Raw genomic sequence first — 21,859 nt, forward strand, 5'->3', positions numbered from 1 at the left:
AACAAGCAGGAAACTATAAATGTTGAGGAGGATGTGGAGAAACTGAGACACTTATGCATTGCTGGTGAGAGTGTACAATGGTGCATCCATTATGGAAGACCGTTTGGTGGTTCCTTAGGAAACTAAATATCAAGTTTCCCTATGACCCATCAATAGCACTACTTGGTATATACCCAGAAGAGCAGAGAGCAATGTCACAGACATTTGTCCACTGATGTTCATAGCAGCATCATTCACAATCGCCAAAAGGTGGAAACAAAACAAATGCCCATTAACAGACAAATGGATCAAAAAATGTGATAATCACATATGATAGAATATTATGCAGCAGTAAGATGAAATGACATCCTGAAGCACATGACAAGATGGATGAGCCTTGAGGACATAATGCTGAGTGAAGTAAGCCAGACACAAAAAGACAGATACTGTATGATTCCACTTTTATGATCAGCATAAAGGTATAATCAGAGGCTTATAATACAGAATATAGTGGACTTAGAGATGCATAGAAGCTAGAGATAGGTGAACCATTAGTTTATGAGATTGAACACCAATGTATGGTAATAGATAGGAGTGAAGGTGGTTCTTTAGTGGGTCTATAAATAATATTACCATACTGAAGATGAACAAGATTGAAAGGCCTATGTGTCACACTGATTAACACTAGAAATTTGAATTAATTCTTGCAAGAATTATTTCAAAGATATGATTTGCATACAAAGAGTGTTTAAGTCCAAGGTACAGGGGGAGAATTGCTATTGCAAGCTTTGGGGTATGTTCAAAAGGAAAACATCAGCACTATTACATAATAGCAGAGGTAAATAATGGGGGAAGGGACAAAACTTAACAGGGGGATTAGATTTCCTCTTTGGCGAGGATGTGTTTAATGGTTTACTGCGGGAGTTCTCTCTGCTAGGTCTCCCGCTTGGGAGACCTAAATAAAGGGGTCTTCCTCCCGGCAGCTAAAGGGGGAGATTGAGGCCACAATCCCCGGGGGCTCGAAGGTGTGGAGCGTGTGCGAGATAAATAATGACTCACGGGAACTAGTTGGGCTGGTGAGGCGTGCACACTAGAACGTTTATTAGAGGAAGTATACCAGCTTATATAGGGTGAAGCGTCTAAGGGAGGGGTGAGCGAGAAGGGCTCAGAGCAATTTTTTGATTGGTTGGGATGGGTTTTATTGCCATAAATGGAAGGCTCAGGTGGGGGTTTTAGAGGAAGGGCTGGTTTTGCATCCTCCCTTGAAGGACCAATGGGATGGTTAGAAATATGCTGTAAAGAGTTGCTAGGAAAAGAGCTGGAGGAACGGGGACCGAAGTGATATCGGGCAATTCCTCCCTTTTTCTTTATATTTTGCGGAGGAAGGGTTGGAGGGGAAATGAGGTGGAGGGGGTGCGTTGCCGGGCATAGAGCGACCAGAAAGCTAGGAGGGAAGCAGGCTCCCAGGAAGTGTCACGAAGGGCAGTACAGACCCATACTCGCGGACTTCCCTCTGAGACCCTCGCCGGCTGGACGTGTTTAAGTCCAAGGTACAGGGGGAGAATTGCTATTGCAAGCTTTGGGGTATGTTCAAAAGGAAAACATCAGCACTATCACATAGTAGCAGAGGTAAATAATGGGGGAAGGGACAAAACTTAACAGGGGGATTAGATTTCCTCTTTGGCGAGGATGTGTTTAATGGTTTACTTTCTCTTGGGAATAATGAAATTATCTAAAATTGAGTATGTTGATGGACTGTGGGCTTTGGACACTATACATGATGCCTAGTGAAGGCAGGTGGCTGTAGGATGCACTGAGAATTTGATTGGTGAACAATGATGTATACGTATGACCAAAGGTTGTGCTGCTACAAAAAGGAACAAAGCTGTGAGGCAGGCAATGATGTGAATGGAGATGGGGGACATTTGGTGAGACAAAATAAGACAGAAACAAAAGAATAACAATGGTATGGTCACATTTAGAAAATGCTTATAAGAAAACAGGGGCCTAGATTGCAAGCTTTTAGAACAGACACATTAAGTCTGGAGTGGTGATTATTACTTCTGGATTTCAAGGGGCTGTTTTATATATATATATATATAACCTGATATTTAGAGATAAGGACAAAGCCTATCAGATTGGAGTTAAAGTAATTCAGAATGCAGGAGTAAGAAAGACAGTGTCTATATTTAGGATCACAACACTCTTTGAGACAAAGGAAGAAAAGTTTATTTTTGCCCAGAACCAAAATTTTCTGTAGTGCATAATCTAGCTCACCCTGTCTTTATAGCTCATTTGAGCAACTGAAACACAGGGAGTCCAGAATAAGAAAGTTGTCCTATAATCCTATACAGATTATTGTAATGCCTGGATACATCATAGAGTATATTAAGCAGATAATCAAAAAGTATTGGCAAAGTTCCTCCAGGGATTGGAGAAAGGATATGGAACTATTAAACCTTACCATCAGGGTATCTTCTGATACTGTGTCAAACTTTAGCGACACCTAAATCAATAAGCCCGGTCTTGTGGCTTACTCTTGTGAAGCTTATGTAGGTAGTGGATAAGCTTAGAGTACCTATAGGCATGCCTAAGAGTTACTTCTGGTGGAACTCTTTCGTTGCTCAGATGTGGCCTCAGTCTCTCTAAGCCCAACTCTACAAGTGAAATCATTGCCCTCTCCCTACATGGGACATGACATCTAGAGGTGATAGTTACTAGGGATGAATCCAGCCCTGGCACCATTGGATCAACAATTTAATCGTGACAAAAAGGGGGGAAAGAAGCATAGCTAATAAAGTATCAATGGCAGAGGTAGAAAGTTGAAATAGAGTCGAGATGCTACTCTGGAGGTTGCTTTACTCAAGATTCAGTTACATCTCGTTGCCTATCATAACCTACCCACCCCCTAACTAGGATCATTCCAGACAATCCTAAAGAACACCTAGGGCAATATATAATATTAAAAGGGCTTCATGCACAACAGTAATCTTCCAGAAACCTACAACCTCCAGATGGGTCCCTGGTCCAGATAAGTCCTGAAACCTAGAGGGCAGAGCCTTTCTAGAATATCAGATAGTTCTATCTCCCTACCCCATGTTAGTGACCAGACACTTCCAATATGAAAAAATTAGAATGGCCATAGTCCAAACACCCTGAAGGTAAGGATGGAAAGATCAAAGGTGATGGTGGACTTATACAGAGAAGATAGGATTTAACAAAAGAATATGAATGTGGGATCATTAAATTGATATCTTGGTTAGTATCCAGTATCTTAGAGCAGCTAGAAGTAAAAACCTAAATTTGTGGAATTATGACCCATGTCAAACTCTGAAATAAATTCTACAAATAATTGTGGTGCTGTGTTTTGAAATTTATTGCTTTTTGTATATTTGTTTTTTTTGTATATATGTTATAACTATACAATAAATAGTTAAAACAAAGCAAAAAACAGTGAGTGTTATATTGCAGAACAAAAGAGAGAAGATATAAATGGGAAGCAAACCACATGGTTGGGTTTTCTTACTCCTTATCAAAGTCAGCAAAATGTCAACAAAAATCACTAGAGCAAAAGGACTAGATGAATGTGTCCTATTTGGAAGGTAGGAAACTAGAGGTAGGAAGCCAGCAGAGCCCCATCTGCTTCTATCTCCACCTCTCACCTTTGAGCCCACTCTGGCCAAATTCCAGCTGCTTGTATCTGTATTTCTCTCCCTACAGGCAAAGCAAGTGTCAGGCCAAGAGTAATGGAGATATAATTCTTTATCTCCAGAATCTAATTACTTAAGTACTCCAGCTCCCTTTCCCCTTTGGGGGATGTATTAGTTTGCAAGCTGCCAGAATAAGATATACCAGAACTGGAAAGGCTTTTAAAAAGGGGGATTTAATAAGTTACAAGTTTACAGGTCTAAACGTACAAAAATGTCCAATCTAAGGCATACAAGGAAGGTACCTTAACTCAAGGAAGGTTGAAGGGTCAGGAACACCTCTGTCAGTTCAGTAACCATGTGGTTGGCATCTACTGGTGCCTTGCTCCTGGGCTCTGGAGCTTTCAGCCTCTGTTCCTGTAGGTGCACCTCACTTTCCTTTGCTGAGGTCAGCCTTTATCTCTTGGCTTCCCTTGGCTCCCTCCAGGTTCTGGCTTGCTTAACATGTAGTGGTGAAATTTACTGAGCTCTAAGCATTTCCAAATATCCATGTTTCTGTTCTCCAAGTGTTGGCACCTGTGTCAGCCTCTTTCCCTATTAGCTCTGTCATTTCTTCAAAATGTTTCCTCTTTTAAAGGATTCCAGTAAATTAATCAACACCCACCTGGAATGGGTGGAGCATATCTGCATATAACCAAAAGGTCACACCCACAATTGGGCATGTCACATCTCTGTGGAAATAATTCAATAAAAAAATGTCCAAGCCATTGTTCACAGGCAAGAATCAGGCTCTGTCGGCAGGTAGGCAGAGGCAGGGGCCAGACACCTCTCCTGCACCATTGACACCAGAAGGGACAGTGCAACGAAAGCACATCCCAGCTGGGGTTCTACCACTACACAAATTTTGACTAGCAAACAGGCAATATAATAGCAGGTGGGGCACTACAATGGAAACAATTCCAGCTGTAGTTCTACCACTCACAAACATTGACTAGCAAGCAGGCAATCAAGATCACACAATGTCATACAGCCTTTTCTAGTATAACCAAAGAAGCGCCCTCCACCCTCACCAGGAGTACCAGTACATGTTGTGAATGAAGGGTTGCTTGAGGTAGAGGCAATATTCAACTCTCTGCTCACTCCTGGGTTGGATCAATGAATGAATGCAGTTAAAAGTTCTGATGCAGGGCGGGCCGCGGTGGCTCAGCGGGCAAGAGTGCTTGCCTGCCATGCCGGAGGACCCCGGTTCAATTCCCGGCCCCAGCCCATGTAAAAAACAAACAAACAAAATATAATAAAATAAGAAAATGTTTAAAGATGTTTCCCTTTCTTCCTCCCTTCCTTCCTTCTATCCTTCCTTCCTTCTCTGTCTTTCTTTAAAAAAAAAAAAAAAAAAAAAAAGTTCTGATGCAAGCCTTACCTTCCACGGATTTTCATGAAACTGGTGCAGATGGGACCAAGACTCCTGTAATTTTGAAGTTCTCAAGGTGATACCAATGAGACCCAGGCTTGAGAAGTACTGTGTGACTTGAGCATTTCAAGGTTAGCTCACTTATCCTGGAGTGCATAGACCAGAACTGATGCTCCCATATCACATCAGCTGCAGCAGCCCCTTTGGGCTCAATCTTGTCTCTCTGTGGATTTATCTAGTGGCAGAAGACTCACAGAGTCTGGGCCAGCTCATTCCTAGTTCACAGAATCACGTTAACCCTGAAATCATTTCCCACACTTGTTTGTTGATGACAAAAAAGCCTGAAGTTGGAAAGTTGGTCAGACACATCTCAAACTTGGTGCAACTCTGCAGCTGGAATGAGAGCAAGACACATGATTTTTGGAAGGAAGCTCACTGAAGTGGAGTCCAAAGAACATAAAAGATTCTGTTGTTATTTAAACTGAGAATGCATTGAGGATATTGATTAATTAGAGGAGAATGCTGTCATATACGATGTTATAGAAGCATACCACTACATAATCTGCCAACGGTAACAATTTTCTTCTCTTTCCAACACTGCCTTGTGTGATGGTGAAGTTTGTGTGTTCACTTAGCCAAGTGATGGTGTCCAATAGTTTGATCAAGGAAGCACTGGCTGGTGTGATGGTTACTATGAGGATATTTTGTGGGTTAAAACCATCAATAATTAATTAATATAGATGATACCTGGGGAATTCACTGAGAACCTTCATCAGAGATCATGACTTGCAACCTGTCCTGTATAATTTCGAGGTGCCCATTACTACAACTGTGTGAGCCAATTCCTATAATAAATCTCATGACATTTATGTGATAGGTGTATCTCCTGTGGGCTCAGTTTCCATGGAGAGCCCTCGCTAATATACTGTGTCTGGCTGGACTGCCAAGACAAGCCCTCCACTGTTGTGAGACTCAGTTCTTAAAGGATTTAGATTCCTCTATGACTTCCTCTGGGTTCCATTGCAGAAAGTGGAACTCGGAGATCAGGTTAAATTAAACTCAGCCTATTAGGGTTCTATTAATAGCTGGAGGATGCTTAGGCAGCTCAGAGATAAAACTGAGATAGGGCTGAAGTTTCCCTGTCTAAGGATTGAGCCCCCATCAGAGTTACCAAACACCAGGGCTTCCTACAGAATGTCAGGGCTATGTCCACAGGCAACACAGGCAGAGGAGAGGAAATCGAGAGTGAGATGGTGAAGGAGGAAATCCTCAACTTAGGGCCCCTTATGTGCCCATTTTAGTTTCTTAAGGTAGATTCAGGAAGCCGGGTGACTGGAGGAATGTCCCATGGGAAACAGGCATTAGGGTTGGGGTCACTTTTCCTGTTACTTGTAGCACCATGCCTGAGCCACATTCATATTTGACTGAACAGAAACAATGAAGAACTGACTGGTCAAATATTCAGATACATTGGCTCTGAACAGGCATAGAAAACCCACATCATTCAGAGGCTGAGGCCAGTTCCCAGCTGACTGCCATAAATTGATCCATTTTCAGATCCCATCGTCACATTTTCCAACTGTTGTTGGAGGTGAGGATGTCAACATTGCATCCTATGGGTGGTGAAAATATTCTGTTCCAGCTGTGGAGGTCAGCCCAGACTCCCAGAGCTCGTTTATTAAGCTGGAAGCTACAGCATCGCTAGGGTTGAATGTCATCTCACTTTCAAAAGGTCAGAGATAAATGGAAGTAAGACCTGCCTGTCTTTTCCTGATATTGTGGTCTTTCAATTAAACCCATTTCTCTGTTCCCCAAAGGCTGTGGCCTTTGGGTTGGACAACCCAGCAGTCCAGAGGGAGGGCCCCCTTAGGGGGCTCCTGCTCTCTTTGCCTCACCCCCACCCATCCAGTGGCAAGTCCCCCTGGCACTGTCTCTGATACTTTCAGGAAATCCGCTTCTCTTTGTCCACTTGTGTCCCTGCCCTCAACCTCCTAACAAAACAAAACAGACAAACACACATACAAAAAAATTCCTCCAAAACAAAACAAAAACACCTTTTTATTTGCTTTTTGCAGATTTCCTTTACAATGAGACCAAATGCCCAGTCCTTTCCTGGACCTGTCATCCCATGCACTCTGCCCACCCCAGGCTGCCTCAGCACTGCCCTCAAGCACACAGTCCTGTGTAGGGGATGATGGGAAGGGGAGCTCCTTTCTGCCCTTTGACCATCAGGGACACTGCTCTCTCTGCTATAGACTTTCCTGGACCAACTCCACATTAGATCAGCTCAAACCTCAGAAGGACTTGGCTGCTTACCTTAGTCCCATATACTGTCCCACTTGTTGGGGATGTATGTTGCTCAGGTTTGCCAGGTCATTACCTGAGCATGATCTCAACTGTTGGCCCCTCCCCAGACTCTCCAGGGCCAGGACACTGACCAGACCATCCACTGTCTGAACAGATGAATGGCTGGCTGACTCTGCACATTCTCCTCTGTCCTCTCATTCTCTGGGTTGGATTTTATTGTTGTGCTTAACTATTGGTTCTCCTAGAGGTATAAATAGATTTCTAATCACACACTTTGTGGCTGAATTTAATTTAACCTGATCTCCGAGTTCCACTTTCTGCAATGGAACCCAGAGGAAGTCATAGAGGAATCTAAAGTCTGAGTTGTTTGTAAAGCAGATGACAGCACAGAAGAAAGCCCTGGGTTCTATGGGCCAAGGGTCAGCTGGCCACACCCAGATCAGAGGTCCAGGTAGAAGATGAAAGCAGCTTGAGTCAGACATACATGCAGAAGAGGTGGGGGGAGAGAGACAGAGGACGATTTCAGCTAGCATGTGGAATGGCTGGGAGCTGTCTCAATCCTGTACAAAAGACTACTTCATCTTGACTTTTTCCATGAATCATCATGAGTAAAGGTTTCTTTCCTGATTAATTAACAAAGTAATTGGCTTGACTACATACCTACTTTTTTTGCAAAGATCAAATATACTTCCAATGTGCAATTAAAGATGCTGAAATTCACTTTCTCTTCCTATAATTAAGATTGTCTATAAGATTTATGTTATAGTTTTGAAAATACATATATAGCAGAAAAACTCCTGCTCCCTGAAAAGGTTGTCAGGAAGGCAGAGATGAGCAATTGTACACCCACAGTAACCTGTTTTCTTTCCTTGGGGGAAACATATACAAGAGTCAACATACTTCTTTATTAAACTGATGTAATTTGCCTATATTCTTATATTATGTGTACTCAATTTTACTATCCTAAACGAATGTAGCAGAACAATCTGTATGCATCCTAGGATGAAATAAACAGACACAAAAACCAGCTTTTAGCATTTCTCATGACACAGTTTATGTAACATTGCAGTTGTATTCAATGCATAATGAACAACATATTGTATGTCATAAAAGATCTAAAGATGAAATTTTAGAAACAGGAAGGTCCCAAATCTCTTTCTCTTCTTTTATTTTGGATTTTTTAGTGACAAAGTTCAAACAAAAATAGCTTACATTCCCATTACCCCAATTTTCTTTCTCCAAAGCCCGTTTGAGATCTCTATCCTTTTCTCTACATTCCCAATGTAAACCAAGGATGGAAATAACCTTCAAAGAATTGTTCTGACAAAATATATACTAAGAGGAAGAAATTCCCACTGAAAGTTGCCCACTAGACTGAGGCATATTATAAACCAGCTAGGGAAAATACAAGCCATATAAAGATGAAAGATTCTTGACAGGATTAATTTCAGATTTTTTTTGTAGATACTCATATTTTATTACTAGTCAGGATATGACTTCTCTTGCAATTGGAATTAAAGTCTTAATTGAATATGATTTATAGATCGAATTAAAAATTACAGAAGATCTCCTAGTAGGTATGGGTCAAATGAGGAATAAATTCAAATTTCTTTTATTTTTAACTCTTAGCTGCTTGATACATGATTTATGTGTATTTTTTCCTGTCTCCCCATTCTGATTTCCAGAGGAGGCAGAAGTTGCTTCACATTAAAAAAGAAGTCCCCAAGAGAATTTCAAGGTAATTACATTGGTTCTTGTTCTTTATAAATTATATAATAGAAAAATTTCACCCAAGGGACTATTTCTTGTGGTGAATTTGTATGTGAGGCTGAGGGAAAGCTCATCCACAGATCCCGTCTCCTCTAAATCATGGATGTCATCTCAAGTACATATTTGAAGAATCTAATCTTAGAGAAATCTGTGTTTAGTAAGTCATCTCATGTTCTTCTTGATTCTGTTCCTTCAGATAACTAAAAATATATGTTTCTAAGCACATGTATCATGCATAGATATTAAACAAGTAGTAGAGAATTGTTCCTTTAGCTTCTGCCCTTAATAGAAGATAACTTACAGGATTTTCTCTCTTATCCCAGAACTCAAATCTCTGTAAACTGTTTAACAATGGTTTGCACACCAACATAACACATTGCCTCAGAGCTGCTTTGAGGTTGACTTTGGGAAATCATTTTCTTTAAGGATACTTATTAGTAGTAGCTTCTGGCTATCTTTGATTAAATGGTCCCTTCCTTTTAAAACGATAAAGGTAAAAATACAAAACTAAGATAACATTTAGAATAAAGCTATTACTTAAAAAAGTTATATATTCAGGGAGAAGTGAAATAAAACTGTGATACTAAGGAGAAAGGATTAACACTCATAAACTGAGAAACAGGAAAGAGCTGTGAAACTCCCTGTGTATCTCACAAGCTGTTCATGTATCTCAGGAAATTTATTAACACATTTGCATCCCTGAACCCCTTATAAAAATACCAACATTGAGAAGCCCATTGAGTTGTAGAATTATTATTTAAAGGGAAAATCTTTATGCAAGTATATTGCATCTAAAAGAGGATGAAAAATTGGGTGCTATATTTTAATGCCCCTAAGACAGAAAGAGTTTCCTTTCTTAATTTTTCAATTTCACTAGTCCCAGAGTTACCATTGCCCATATTTGCAGGAATTCCCCCTCAGTTATAGGTAAGAATTCCAAAGGTGACTTAATAAGAACATGCAATTGCCTCTTGTAGGTGCTCTTAAATTATTGAATATCCATCCTGGACAGGAAGAGAACTCTATGTTAAGCTCCTAGAAAGCAAGTAGCCTATGAAAGGTTTCCTTTGTATCTGTGCATCCTACAGAGTCATTTAGTATGTTTTATGTTTATTTAGAGAAAGCATAAGTAGTATATATTTTAAAGAAAATGGACTGTATATATTTGGGTACAAAAGGTGGATCATCAGCTATTTAGTGTCCGTTCCCAGTAAGTTTTGTGAACATATTGCTTTAAGATTCACTTAAATGAATGGTTAGATAAGAAAGAAATAGTATTTATGAGCCTGAACTGAATTTCAGAAAAGTTTCAGGGCGTTCTGTTTATTTTCTCATTCATCTTCACATGAAGCCTGTTAGATTCAGTTTACCTTTTTTTTTACAAATGAGCAAATGGAACCAAAAATAGTTTGGCTTCTTGTCACAACATGAATCAGAACTAGAGTGAGATTTCAGACAAAATTAACTAAAAAGCCCGTATTATTTTTATTAATTTCTTAAGTATCAGATTAATATTAATTGAAGAATATAATTAGTCACTGATATTTTGAAATATTAACAGTTTTATGACTGATTAAAAAGCAGTATTATTTCTTATTAGTAAAATGCTCTCAAGGAATATAATGTATTCACATTTTAGAAAATCCATTTCTCACATATGTTTGAAATTTGGTTTTTACTATTAGTTATCTTCTATGTCACTTAATGCAACACATAAAGAATGAGTTATTGAAAAGTTCTCTTTCTAAGCTTTCTGATGATAAAAATTTAAACTGTAAGGTGAAGGTCAAATTGCTCATGTTTCTCAGGGAACATAACCCTGTTGTGTGTAGTCATGTATAACACTAGGAATTGCCTTTAAAATTTAAATAAATCTCATTTACTATGGAGGAATTGCTTATTTTCGAGTTGAGACTATTATCTCATGTTCCTTTTTCCACACTATATGCTACTTTTACCTAATTTCTTTAGGAAAATCTTTATGTACACTTCTGAGTTTCACTATGATTAAAGGGAAAAGTGGTACTCTTAGTGAGGTAACAGTTTCACTGTTTGTCTCTTCTCCTTGGTACCACCATTGAGATTTCTAAGGATAAAGGAAGTTGCATGCAGAAATAAAACAGGTCAGTGCAGGGAAAAATTAAACAGTGAAGGGAAACAAGCAATAATCTTGCAATTCACCAGTTTCAGTAGAATTCTCAATTTGCCTAGTGATAATATTATTACTTGTAGAGGTGAATGATCAGTGACTACAGAAATTTTACTTCTAAAATTCACTCAGCACTAACAGTCAGAGATATACATTGCTTACATATGTCTGTCATTTTTGTAACTTATTTGCTTATTTTCATAATTTTGTTAGGAGATTGGAGCATTTCAAGACATGGGAGTTTTCTTGGTGTCTTATGACATACTTGAAGATAAATTACTTCTACTGGAAGGTTTGGATTTCAAATACTTCTCTGTTCAGAGCCCAAAATCTCAAAATCTGAGTCTGGGCTTCCATCCAGTTTCTGGTGTTTGTCTCACAAGTGTCTTGGGTGATTTATTGATGCAATTTATAATTAAATGAATTCCATTTAATTGTTGAATTAAGCTAATGATAATTTATGTGACTGTCTTTTCATCAGAATCATTATGTCAAGGCATTTATTACATGCTCCTTCTATAGCATCTCTCCCATAATTTGTTCCAACATATATTTTAAGGTGACAATCTAAAGATTTAATTTTGTGATGTCCTGTTTAAGAGGGTCTCCTGAGGCTTACAAGAAATGTTATATAGTATCTAGAGAAACTGTGAAATTGAACACATCATTTGTTCTGAACTTCAATATTAATTCACACTCATCATCCTAGGACATAAGATAAGTTTTAATTATGTATTGTAATGGGTGTTCATGATGTCCCACCCAGATTCTTCTGCTTGGACAAGTAGACTGAAGCTTGTTTTGAAGTGATGACACAACACAATATTGTGTCCTTTTTCCTGTGTCTTTTCTGCTCTACTGACTTTTCTCCTGAGAACACTGCCTTGATATATCTTTTGTATGGTATTCATATCTCTGGCTCTGCTTTTTGGGATCACGTTCTTAGGCATTTAAACATCGTTTTAGACATAAACTGTATGTTTGGCTAGTATTTGTTTTCATAATTGCACTTCACACTTTCAAATATGGATATTAAAATTATTATGTAAAAAATAAAAAGAAATTTAGTAAATATCCTTTCCTAACCCACTTAACAGGCAATCTACCTTTGTTTCTAGCTTATATTAGAGGAAATTGAATAAAATAGATAGAGGAAATCAATCTGTTGTGTCAGAATTTGTGCTTCTGGGACTTTGCCACCCATGGAATATGCAAGTTTTACTCTTAATGATGTTTTTGATGCTTTACCTAACCATTGTAATTGGAAACATTATTATCATGATCTTAATCATCACTGACCTTCATCTTCATACCCCCATGTACTTCTTGTTGGCCAACCTCTCTTTTGTTGACTTCTTCCTTTCCTCAATTACCACACCTAAGATAATCACAGACTTTCTCAGGGACAGCAAGACCATTTCCTTTAGAAACTGCATGTGCCAGATCCTCTTTGTCCATTTAGCTGGAGGGTGTGAGATGGTGCTAGTGGTGATGATGGCCTATGGCCGCTACATAGTCATCTGCAAGCCTCTGCACTATTCCACCATTATGAGCTTGCAAAAGTGTATTGGCTTGGTGGTGGCTTCTTGGACAATTGGCTTCATGCATGCCATGAGCTGGCCATGATTGTGCAGCTAACTTTCTGTGGCCCTCTGGAAATAGACAGCTTCTTCTGTGATATACCACTGGTGATCAAGCTTGCATGTATGGATTCATACACTTTGGGCTTATTAATGAATGCCAACAGTGGGGTCCCAGCCATGACCGGCTTTATTCTGTTGTTTATATCCTATACATATATTCTCTTAAATGTTCACCAAAGCTCAAAAGCTGGTGCCTCAAAGGCACTCTCCACCTACACTGCCCATATCACAGTGATGGTACTCTTCTTTGAATCCTGCATCTTCATTTATGTGTGGCCACTCAGCATTACTTGGCTGGACAAATTTCTTCCTGTGTTTTACTCTGTTTTCACACCCCTTTTAAATCCATCCATTTATGCACTGAGAAATAAAGAGATAAAAAATGCTATGAAGAGATTTAGAAACCACTACATAGATTTCAAGAGAAATCATTAATACTCAGAGACCTAATTGTGTGCAGTTTAAATTGATATAAAAATGACCATGTAATATAGGTTGAAATTTCTGGGTGTTTACATTTACATGTATCTGCATATCATGCCTGTCTCCAGACACAGGAATATCTTTAATATAATTCAGGGCATTACAAAATATGTTGCTTGATCAGTGCAATACCATGAAATTCCCTCTCAAATCTCAACATTAATGATCCTTCTTTTAAGAAGGACTATACAGTCAGTCCTCCTATATGTTTAACTGAGAATCTGGAAATTCTTTCAGCAAAGACATATCTGAAGAGAGATGCCACTCTTTTGAAAGGCATCTGTATCATTCCCTTGAACAGTCTTCTAATCCCATTTGGAAACAAAAGTGTTTCCATAATATTAGCCATTCCTCTCAAATCTTTCACACAACTTTTTTTTAAAGATAACCTAAATTATTATTTTTTTCTTTACCTTGCTTCCTATCCAAATAGTAATGTGAAAATTGGGAAAGAAAATATGAAGAAATGAATGTGGTAAAGTCTATAGGCAATAACAGCAGTAGTTACTATGTGTCAGATTTGCACTGACCTGTAGGAGTAAAAAAAATAAAGTGCAATGATATTTCCTCATTGAGTCTGACTCAGAAACTAAAATTTATGCCTTAAATTTTCATTAACGATTTGCATAAAATATAATCTCCCTGAGGGCAAGGATCATACCTTTCATGGTCAATTTTTGAAACTACACTATGTAATACAATGATTTATATATAAATAGACCCTAATCATCTATATAGTTTATTATAAAGTTTATTATATATTATACAATATACATATTATATAATTTATTAATAGGGCCAATTGTCCCATTCACATACCTATGGCTATTTTTATTGATTAGAGTAAGTGATCATTAGGTCGTTGCGTCAAATTGGCCTGGTGATAGTGCCCACTTGTCTGGTCAAGCAAGCACTGGCCTACTAACCATTACTGCAAACATATTTCATGGCAGTTGACAAACTAAAATGCTGGTTTATTAAATCATCAGTCAGTTGATTGCAGCTGTGTCTCATTACATCTACAATCAACCAAGGGCACTTCTCCTGCAAATGAGACAATCCAATCAGCTGCATTTGAGCTGAACTGCTGAATGCTTTTAAGGAAGAAGAGAGAATTTTCACTGCTCCTTCAGCCAATGAGCCTCTCCTGTGGAGTTCGTCCAGCCCTTCACTGGAGTTGCCAGCCTCACAGCCTGCCATTGGGATTTGGGAATCTTGCATTCCCATGGTTGCATGAGATACTTTTATCAATTTTATATTTATAGATATCACTTGTTGGTTCTGTTTCTCTAGAGAAATCTGACTAATATTGACTGTATAAATTGGTCTTTTGGCACACTAAAAATATTCTCTAAGTTTTAAATCTTAAATAAAAATTACTGTCTTTCTAATAGCAGTATAAATAAAGTGGATTGAAATTCACTTTAAAGCATTAGAAATAAAATTCTAAAATAGAAGAAACATGTATGCAGTTTTTATTTCTCTTAATAGGGAGCAATAAAAACAAAATGGCAGAATAAAAATAATGCACTCATCATCCTTGACTGCCTACTCTATACCATTGTTTTCTGTATTGTTTAAATGTTTTTATTGTTACCCCAAATTGTGAATGAGATACAAGTTGTTAATTAAGTTTCATCAAGGTAGCATAGACTTGTTTTATGTTTATGTAGTATTCAGAGATCAATCTGTTTTTCAGGATTATATATGTATTAAAAGACACTGTGTAATGCAAAATAAAATTTATTTCCTACAAAGTAAGTGAAAGAAGAGATGATGCCAAGAATAAAATACCAGGATATCTCCATTACTATAACTAAATATAGAAAACAAATATTGAAATTGGATAATTTGCAATCTAGTTTGATCATGCAGTTTAAATTAGTAGTGGAACACCTCTTTAGCACATATTTACATGTAGGATGCATTAAAAAAACTAATAGCAAATTATTTGATTGTATCTACATTAGCCTAAAGCCTCTATCACTTCTTGTGGTTATACATATTTATCTTATGCATTTGTCCTCACTCTATGTTTTAAGTAACTTTGCCCTACGCAGACCATTGTATACTTTTATAACTCTCTATGTACTTATAAGACCAATCCAAATTTAAAGTTCTACTGATATGAATTTCCTGGATATCCCAAAATTAGTAAAACATTGGAATGAAAAAAAACAGCTTACATTATCTTGTAATCAGTCCTGCTATCACAATATTCTACTAGTATATGTTCTCAACTCAAACATTTTTCCTTTCCTTCATTATATCCAAAGTTGGTATTTATACATTCATAAGATAGGCAGATACTCTTAAAGCTCTATTGGTATCTACTAGAATAATCTTCACATATATTAATCTAGAGGACTAAGAGTTGTGCACAACTATTATTAACTTGAGCAAGTTAATAATAAGAATGAACTAAAATTTATTGTTTTTGAACTATATACTAGATACTGTACCTTCACATATTTTTTAAAATTAAACTCAATATCTCCAAATATCAAATTGGCCATGATTAAAGTATTAATAATTAAGATGTGATACAACTACACATAAAAGAGTATACTATGAAAATTAATGGAGAAGCACACTCTGATGGGCAGAAAACCCTGAGACCAGCTACCATCTTATGGTCTGACATTAACCCTCCAGACAGAATGGCCTCGAATGACACCATCATGGCCTTCTGTCATTTCCTTTGTTCTCTCTTTTTCTCCTTTAATAGCTCTTCAATAGTTCTTTGATTGAGGCCAGTTATAGCTCTTGCGAACAAGAATAAAAAGAGGAAAATATTACAAAAGTATTTCCCATATATGGTAAAAAAAGGTGTTCTTCCTCTTCCACTTGTTAATATCTCCTCTGTATAATGTGAAAGACTTATTTCACTGGCTCAAAGACAAGTTTGGATAAATGTTGTTGTTTTGCAGTTAACTATGGTATATCTATAAAAGCTGACTTTGTATTCATAACAAAGAAAATCGACCTTTAGGTTATTTGCAGTAACTATCCTTGTAAATAGCAAATTCATCAATTAGAATTATATTTGCATAGTCTCCTGAGTGCCTCAACCCCTTTTTTCCCCTGAGTAATCACTGTTAAAGGCAGAAAGTCTATGTTTTATCAGAATAATTTCTTATACTTTATGTTGACTTTATCACATCTCTGGTTGTTTAAGAAAATCAAGTCTACTCACATTTAAAAGAACTGTGTCTCTTCCTTAACTTTAGTTTAAAAAGTAACCAAATATTGATTTCCAGTAACTCTTTCCTGAGTTAACATAATATTCAACTCAAAGTCAGACCTTTTATTTCAAACTCTATATGAGATTTTCCAGGGAGCCCCTGGAGAATCACAGAGAATTTTGTAAAAAGAGAAGTGCTAAAAAATAGTTAAGTTCATTTAAGATGTTATGAATTGTATAGGAAATTTTGCAAATTTTAAAAAGTTGTTCTTACCTTCAGATTATTAATTTGCTTTACAAAGTATGGTTCATATATATATATATGAATTATATATATATATATATATAATTTTTTTAAAGACTATGTAAAATTTCTAAAGGCTTAATATTCTCATCATCCATGTTATGTCCTGATATTGATCTGCATGATATTAGACAAAAATATAGGGTTCCAAGTTATGGTTTTAATTATTTTAAGGAAGTTATATGTTAAAGAAACAACCGACTTTCCTTATCAGTCACACTGATTTACTCTGATCCTTCTCTAAAAGTTTTTTCAGTCAACTACAAATCAGAGTTTCACCTTCAACAAAAAAAGTACTTTAAATGATAATATCTAAAAGCAAACATCTAAATTATGTTCCATCCACTAGCAAACATAACTGTTACCAAGTTGGTGGATTTTTTTCCCAGTGAGCTCAAGGACCAATTCCTGAGACAACAAGATTTCAAAGAGAGAAAGAATTTATTGCTAGGCATGAAGCAGGAGAGCAGAAGGCCTATATGCCCAAAAATTTGGCTTCCCAAACTGCAGTAATCTGAGAGTTTTATGGCATTAAAAGATTGGCAGGTTTGGGGATAATGAGCACACTCCAGATGATGTAATTAAAGGTAAATATTGAGCATGTGCGGGTTGATTACATACTTAGTCACAGAATATATGTAAGAAAATAGTCACCTTAATATGATGATGGGTGTAATTTCAATATTATAAGGAGGTAGACGGGACATAAAGGTTAAAGTCTAGGGTACTGCACATGTCAGGCAGGCCCATTTTGGTTATATCCAGTTTCAGTTGTCAAGATAACTTTGGAATTGGAATGGGTTAGTTCTGCTGACACAAAGCCTTTCTTAATAAACATTAGAGGCTGTTTTCAGTGATCACAAGACACCAAAATTGGAAAACTGGATAAAATGGGAACAAGTGAGGGCCAGTCACAAAGTTTTTACAATCACAAGAGCACAAGATAAAGACTATACAATCATTATCAGAGATCAAAACAGTTGGATTACATTTCAAAGATTTTGAGGATTTCCCTCTATCTAATCTAATATACCAGAAAGTAAAAAAAAAAAAAAAATCCACATAATGATTCAATAATCAGAATCATCCCTTAAATCCTGACCTCTAGGTTACATAACCCAACTAGAAATATGAAGAAAAACTGAGACCTCTGTTTTAACTAAAATTCTTACCTACTTAAAACCAGGCTCCAGATACCATGCATGGTATCTCCCTCTTTGAGTTATTGCCTGGTCAATTTCCATGCCCCTGCAAATTACAAAAGTTTCAGCCACATCTTCTGTTCATTTCCCAGAAATATATGGAGATGTTTACTAGCACACACAGCTCTTCTAGCAAGAAAGAATTCAGTTGCTTTGGCTCCTCAGCAGACACTACCTTACCACATTCTCTGTTCATAGTTCTATAGGGTGCTCTGGGACATGCCAATGGTACCCTGGAGTCCATCTTCTTGTTTTTAAGAAGACCAACAATTTTATAATATGAAATATGTGCAAGAAATGTATCCACCGGGAAAATAGGAGCCAAAGCTGAGGTTAGAACTAAAAAAACACAACTAGCCCTAATGCCTGCTCCTATGAAGAACCAGCATATGTGGTTCAGCCACCATTGGCAACAGATATCTACACCTGTAAAAGAAAGTTCTACCATAATTTAATTCACAGGAAAAGACCTTTCCATTTGAACTATGCATTAAACATTTGTGTTTGCATGACTAGGCTACTTTTCCTGCTCCATCTAAGTCCATCTAATGTCTTCCATAATTAGGCTGGACCCATAGCAACATTCCACAACCACATTGACTATTAAGCATGCAAATACACCTTCAAGTAGCTTTGGGTTCCCATGAAATATCCTCCCACTGTCTTTTGTTAACTGAAGTGATTATATAATAACTGTTAAGCACCCATGTCTCCCAAAGTGACAACAAATTAATTCTATTACTACCTATAACTATTCCCTCTCTGTTCAGCATGCTATTTCTATTGTTATAAAACATATAAACATGACTTGCCCATCTGTGACAACTATTTCAGACAGCTTTCTCCAACCTAACTCTTGGAAGACTTACATTGGGACAGCCATAATACAAAAGAACATGTCAGGCATAGAGTTAAACATGATTTTATTGGGATTTATGAACAGGAGAAGATTCTTCCCAATGGCATCTTGTCAAGGAATGGAGGTTAATCATCCACAAAGAGGTGGGGAGTGCAAGGGCTAATAAGGCTTTAGGACTAGGTTGTGAGAATCAAATTTCAGCAGGGTCTTTGACAAAGGAGTCTTGAGGTCTGTTATCAACAATAATTAAGGGAGGGGAGTTTTAATGCTTTGCTTACAGTACCATCTTATATACTTCCCCCTAACCCATGAGGAGTCTGATGACGTTTAACTTCTCTCCCAGTCGTTGTAGAGAGCTATCTGCAGTAACTTATTTTCAATATGGTGGTGGTGGTGGAGCAAGCCCTGGTATCCACAATCCACTCCCACACAGCACTGTAAATTGACCATAGTAAAGATGTTTCATCCATATTCCACAACAGTATAAGAGACAACATAATACTAGGAGCCCCCCACACTAGAGATAACAACCTTACAAAGAGATATCACCATGGCCAAAAAAGGAAATTAAACCATTTAAAGAGTTCAAGATTTTTTCCAGATTTCCCAATGCATTGAATTCTGCCAGGCCAGGGGCTAATCCACACAATCCAATTCACAGGGATCACAGTCCATGCAAACCCAACACTTAGTTCAATTATGGGCATGAGTTACCACTAAAGCCACTGTAGGAAGGTGCTTGCTAGGGAACTATGGGTGAAAAGAAAGATGTTTATGGGGAACATTAAGGGGATAATTCCTGCTGATCTAATAACATACATACTAGAGTTCCATTTGTTGACAACAAAGTACCAGGCAGAAGAATATTATAGGGAGGTTTTAAATGCCAGATATTCACCACTGCAAATCTTGACAGTCCTTTACCATTATATCAATTGTTAACTTGGGCATAAGGACAGCCCATATTGTCATGCATTCTCATGGGACTAGGAGGCCCTGGGTAGGTAATAAATATTTAACAAGCAATTTTTTTGTATAAATAATGGTCAAATTACAATATTTTGGATGACTGCTATTTGCCATGGTCTTAAGATTCCCAACCAGTGCAACTGCATAAGCCAGCACTAAGGCAAAAGGACCTCATTTTCCCCTATTTGTATGGCCTGATGCATAAGCAACAACAAATTATTATTATTCCCCCTTTTAGACTGTAAAGAAGCTGACTTTTTAATTTGTATTCTCAGAACCTGCACTGTTACTTTCATTAACATTTCAATAGGAGCCAGGGCTGCAGCCCAAGATGACTTGCATTCAAATGAGTTAAGCCTGACATAGTTTCTTTCTTAGTCCACTGTTACAAGGATATCTTTTCTTCTTTTAGCTGTTTTTTTAGCAAGTCATTCATTCTTTCAATAAAACCTGCATTTGTAGGATTGTAGGGCAGGTGGAATGTCCACATTATGTCCTGATCCATGGTCCAGGATTGGGCTATTTGCCAAGTGAAATAGATACCCCAATCACTGTCTATTTGTCAAAGCACTTCAAACAGAGTACTTACTTTTCCCAAACATTGGATGATGTTTTGTTGGTTAACCTTCCTCACAGGAAAAGCTAACAAAAGTCCTGTTGCCATGTCCACAGCAGTAAAGTCATACCTTGCCCCGTCTGAATGTGGAAAGGGACTAATATCATATACTTACCACTGGGTCACCAGAATTTTTGACTAGCCAGTGTCCCAACTAGGGCAGGAGCCTATATGTTCAATGCAGGGAGCGTGAAGTTCACTGTTTAGAGATGCCCAATAACTGCTGACATGTAATTGGCAGTTGGAACTGCTGGGCCAGATGCTATAGGGTTTGATACACTTTGTGTCCATTTTTCCAATGAAGCTATTCTGCTTCTTTCCTGGTTTCAACTGTGCTACTCCACACCCATGTAAGTGTATCTGCTTCCACATTACCAGGTAACATGTTGGGAGTCTGGGCAGGGAGATGATAGAGAGTTATTTTTTGTTGTTGGCAAGTCCTCCCAGATGTCTTTCCACAGTTTCTGTTCCCAGAGAGAAGGACTTTTGCCTGTCCATTGTTCATGTTACCAGGTTGTGAAACAGATGGTAAGGCCTTTGAAAACAACCCAATTGTTGGTACAGATAGTGTATTTCTTGCTTCATGCATTGTTACTATCCACAATCCTCTTAACTCAGCCCCTTGACTTCTTTGCATAATCCCAGTCTCCTACCCTACAGTGTCAGTACTGGGTTGTACTGTCATAGCTGTCTGTGTGGAAGGCTGCCCGTTAGTGAACTACCTGTTCACTAACTAAGTAGTAAGTTAGTTCACTAACTAACTAAGTAGACTTGGGAATGGTACCCATGACTTCTATAGTGAGTATTTCAGCAGCTACTTCAGGTGCAGTGACTTTAGTTGTTGAGTATATTACAAAGCACTGAGAATCTTGTGAATTTATGCCCTGGGTAAAATTTTGTGCTATAGCAGTTAGGCTTTCCATTTGGTCAGTGTGCTCAACATGGCATTACCAGAGTATGGCTTAGAAGCTGTGTCAGCTATCCACACCTGAATAGGTACCATTTTCAAAGGGGCTGGTCATCTTTGCATTAGTCCCCTTACTTGCAATAAGGCATTATATGCAGCACAGAATTACTTTTCCAAGTTCTTAAGGCTCCTGGAATGCAAGACACCAGAAATTGATTGGTTTTTACAAAGGGGATGTATTACATTATAAATTCACAGTTCTAAGACCATGAAAATGCCCAAATTAAGGCATCAACAGGAAGATACCGACACTCAGAAAAGACCAATTGCATCTGGGGTTTCTCTGTCACATAGAAGAGCATATAGCGACATCTGCTGGTCCTTACTCCCTGTTCATTGCTTTCTCTTTCTAAGTGTATGTGGGTACTC

The 21,859-nt window shown here is 37.9% G+C and overlaps 1 protein-coding gene across 1 annotated transcript; it reads left to right on the plus strand.

Annotated features, from left to right (window-relative positions):
- Positions 1-11,117: 11,117 nt before the first annotated feature.
- On the plus strand, positions 11,118-13,341 carry LOC143655312 (olfactory receptor 4K14-like). The gene is given in 4 exon segments (XM_077126693.1): positions 11,118-11,150; positions 11,477-11,555; positions 12,411-12,872; positions 12,875-13,341. Coding segments are annotated over 4 exon segments (1,041 nt in total).
- The last annotated feature ends 8,518 nt before the right edge of the window (positions 13,342-21,859 follow it).

This window comes from Tamandua tetradactyla, chromosome 14 (assembly GCF_023851605.1).
Source record: "Tamandua tetradactyla isolate mTamTet1 chromosome 14, mTamTet1.pri, whole genome shotgun sequence".
In the NCBI taxonomy this organism is placed as follows: Eukaryota; Metazoa; Chordata; class Mammalia; order Pilosa; family Myrmecophagidae; genus Tamandua; species Tamandua tetradactyla.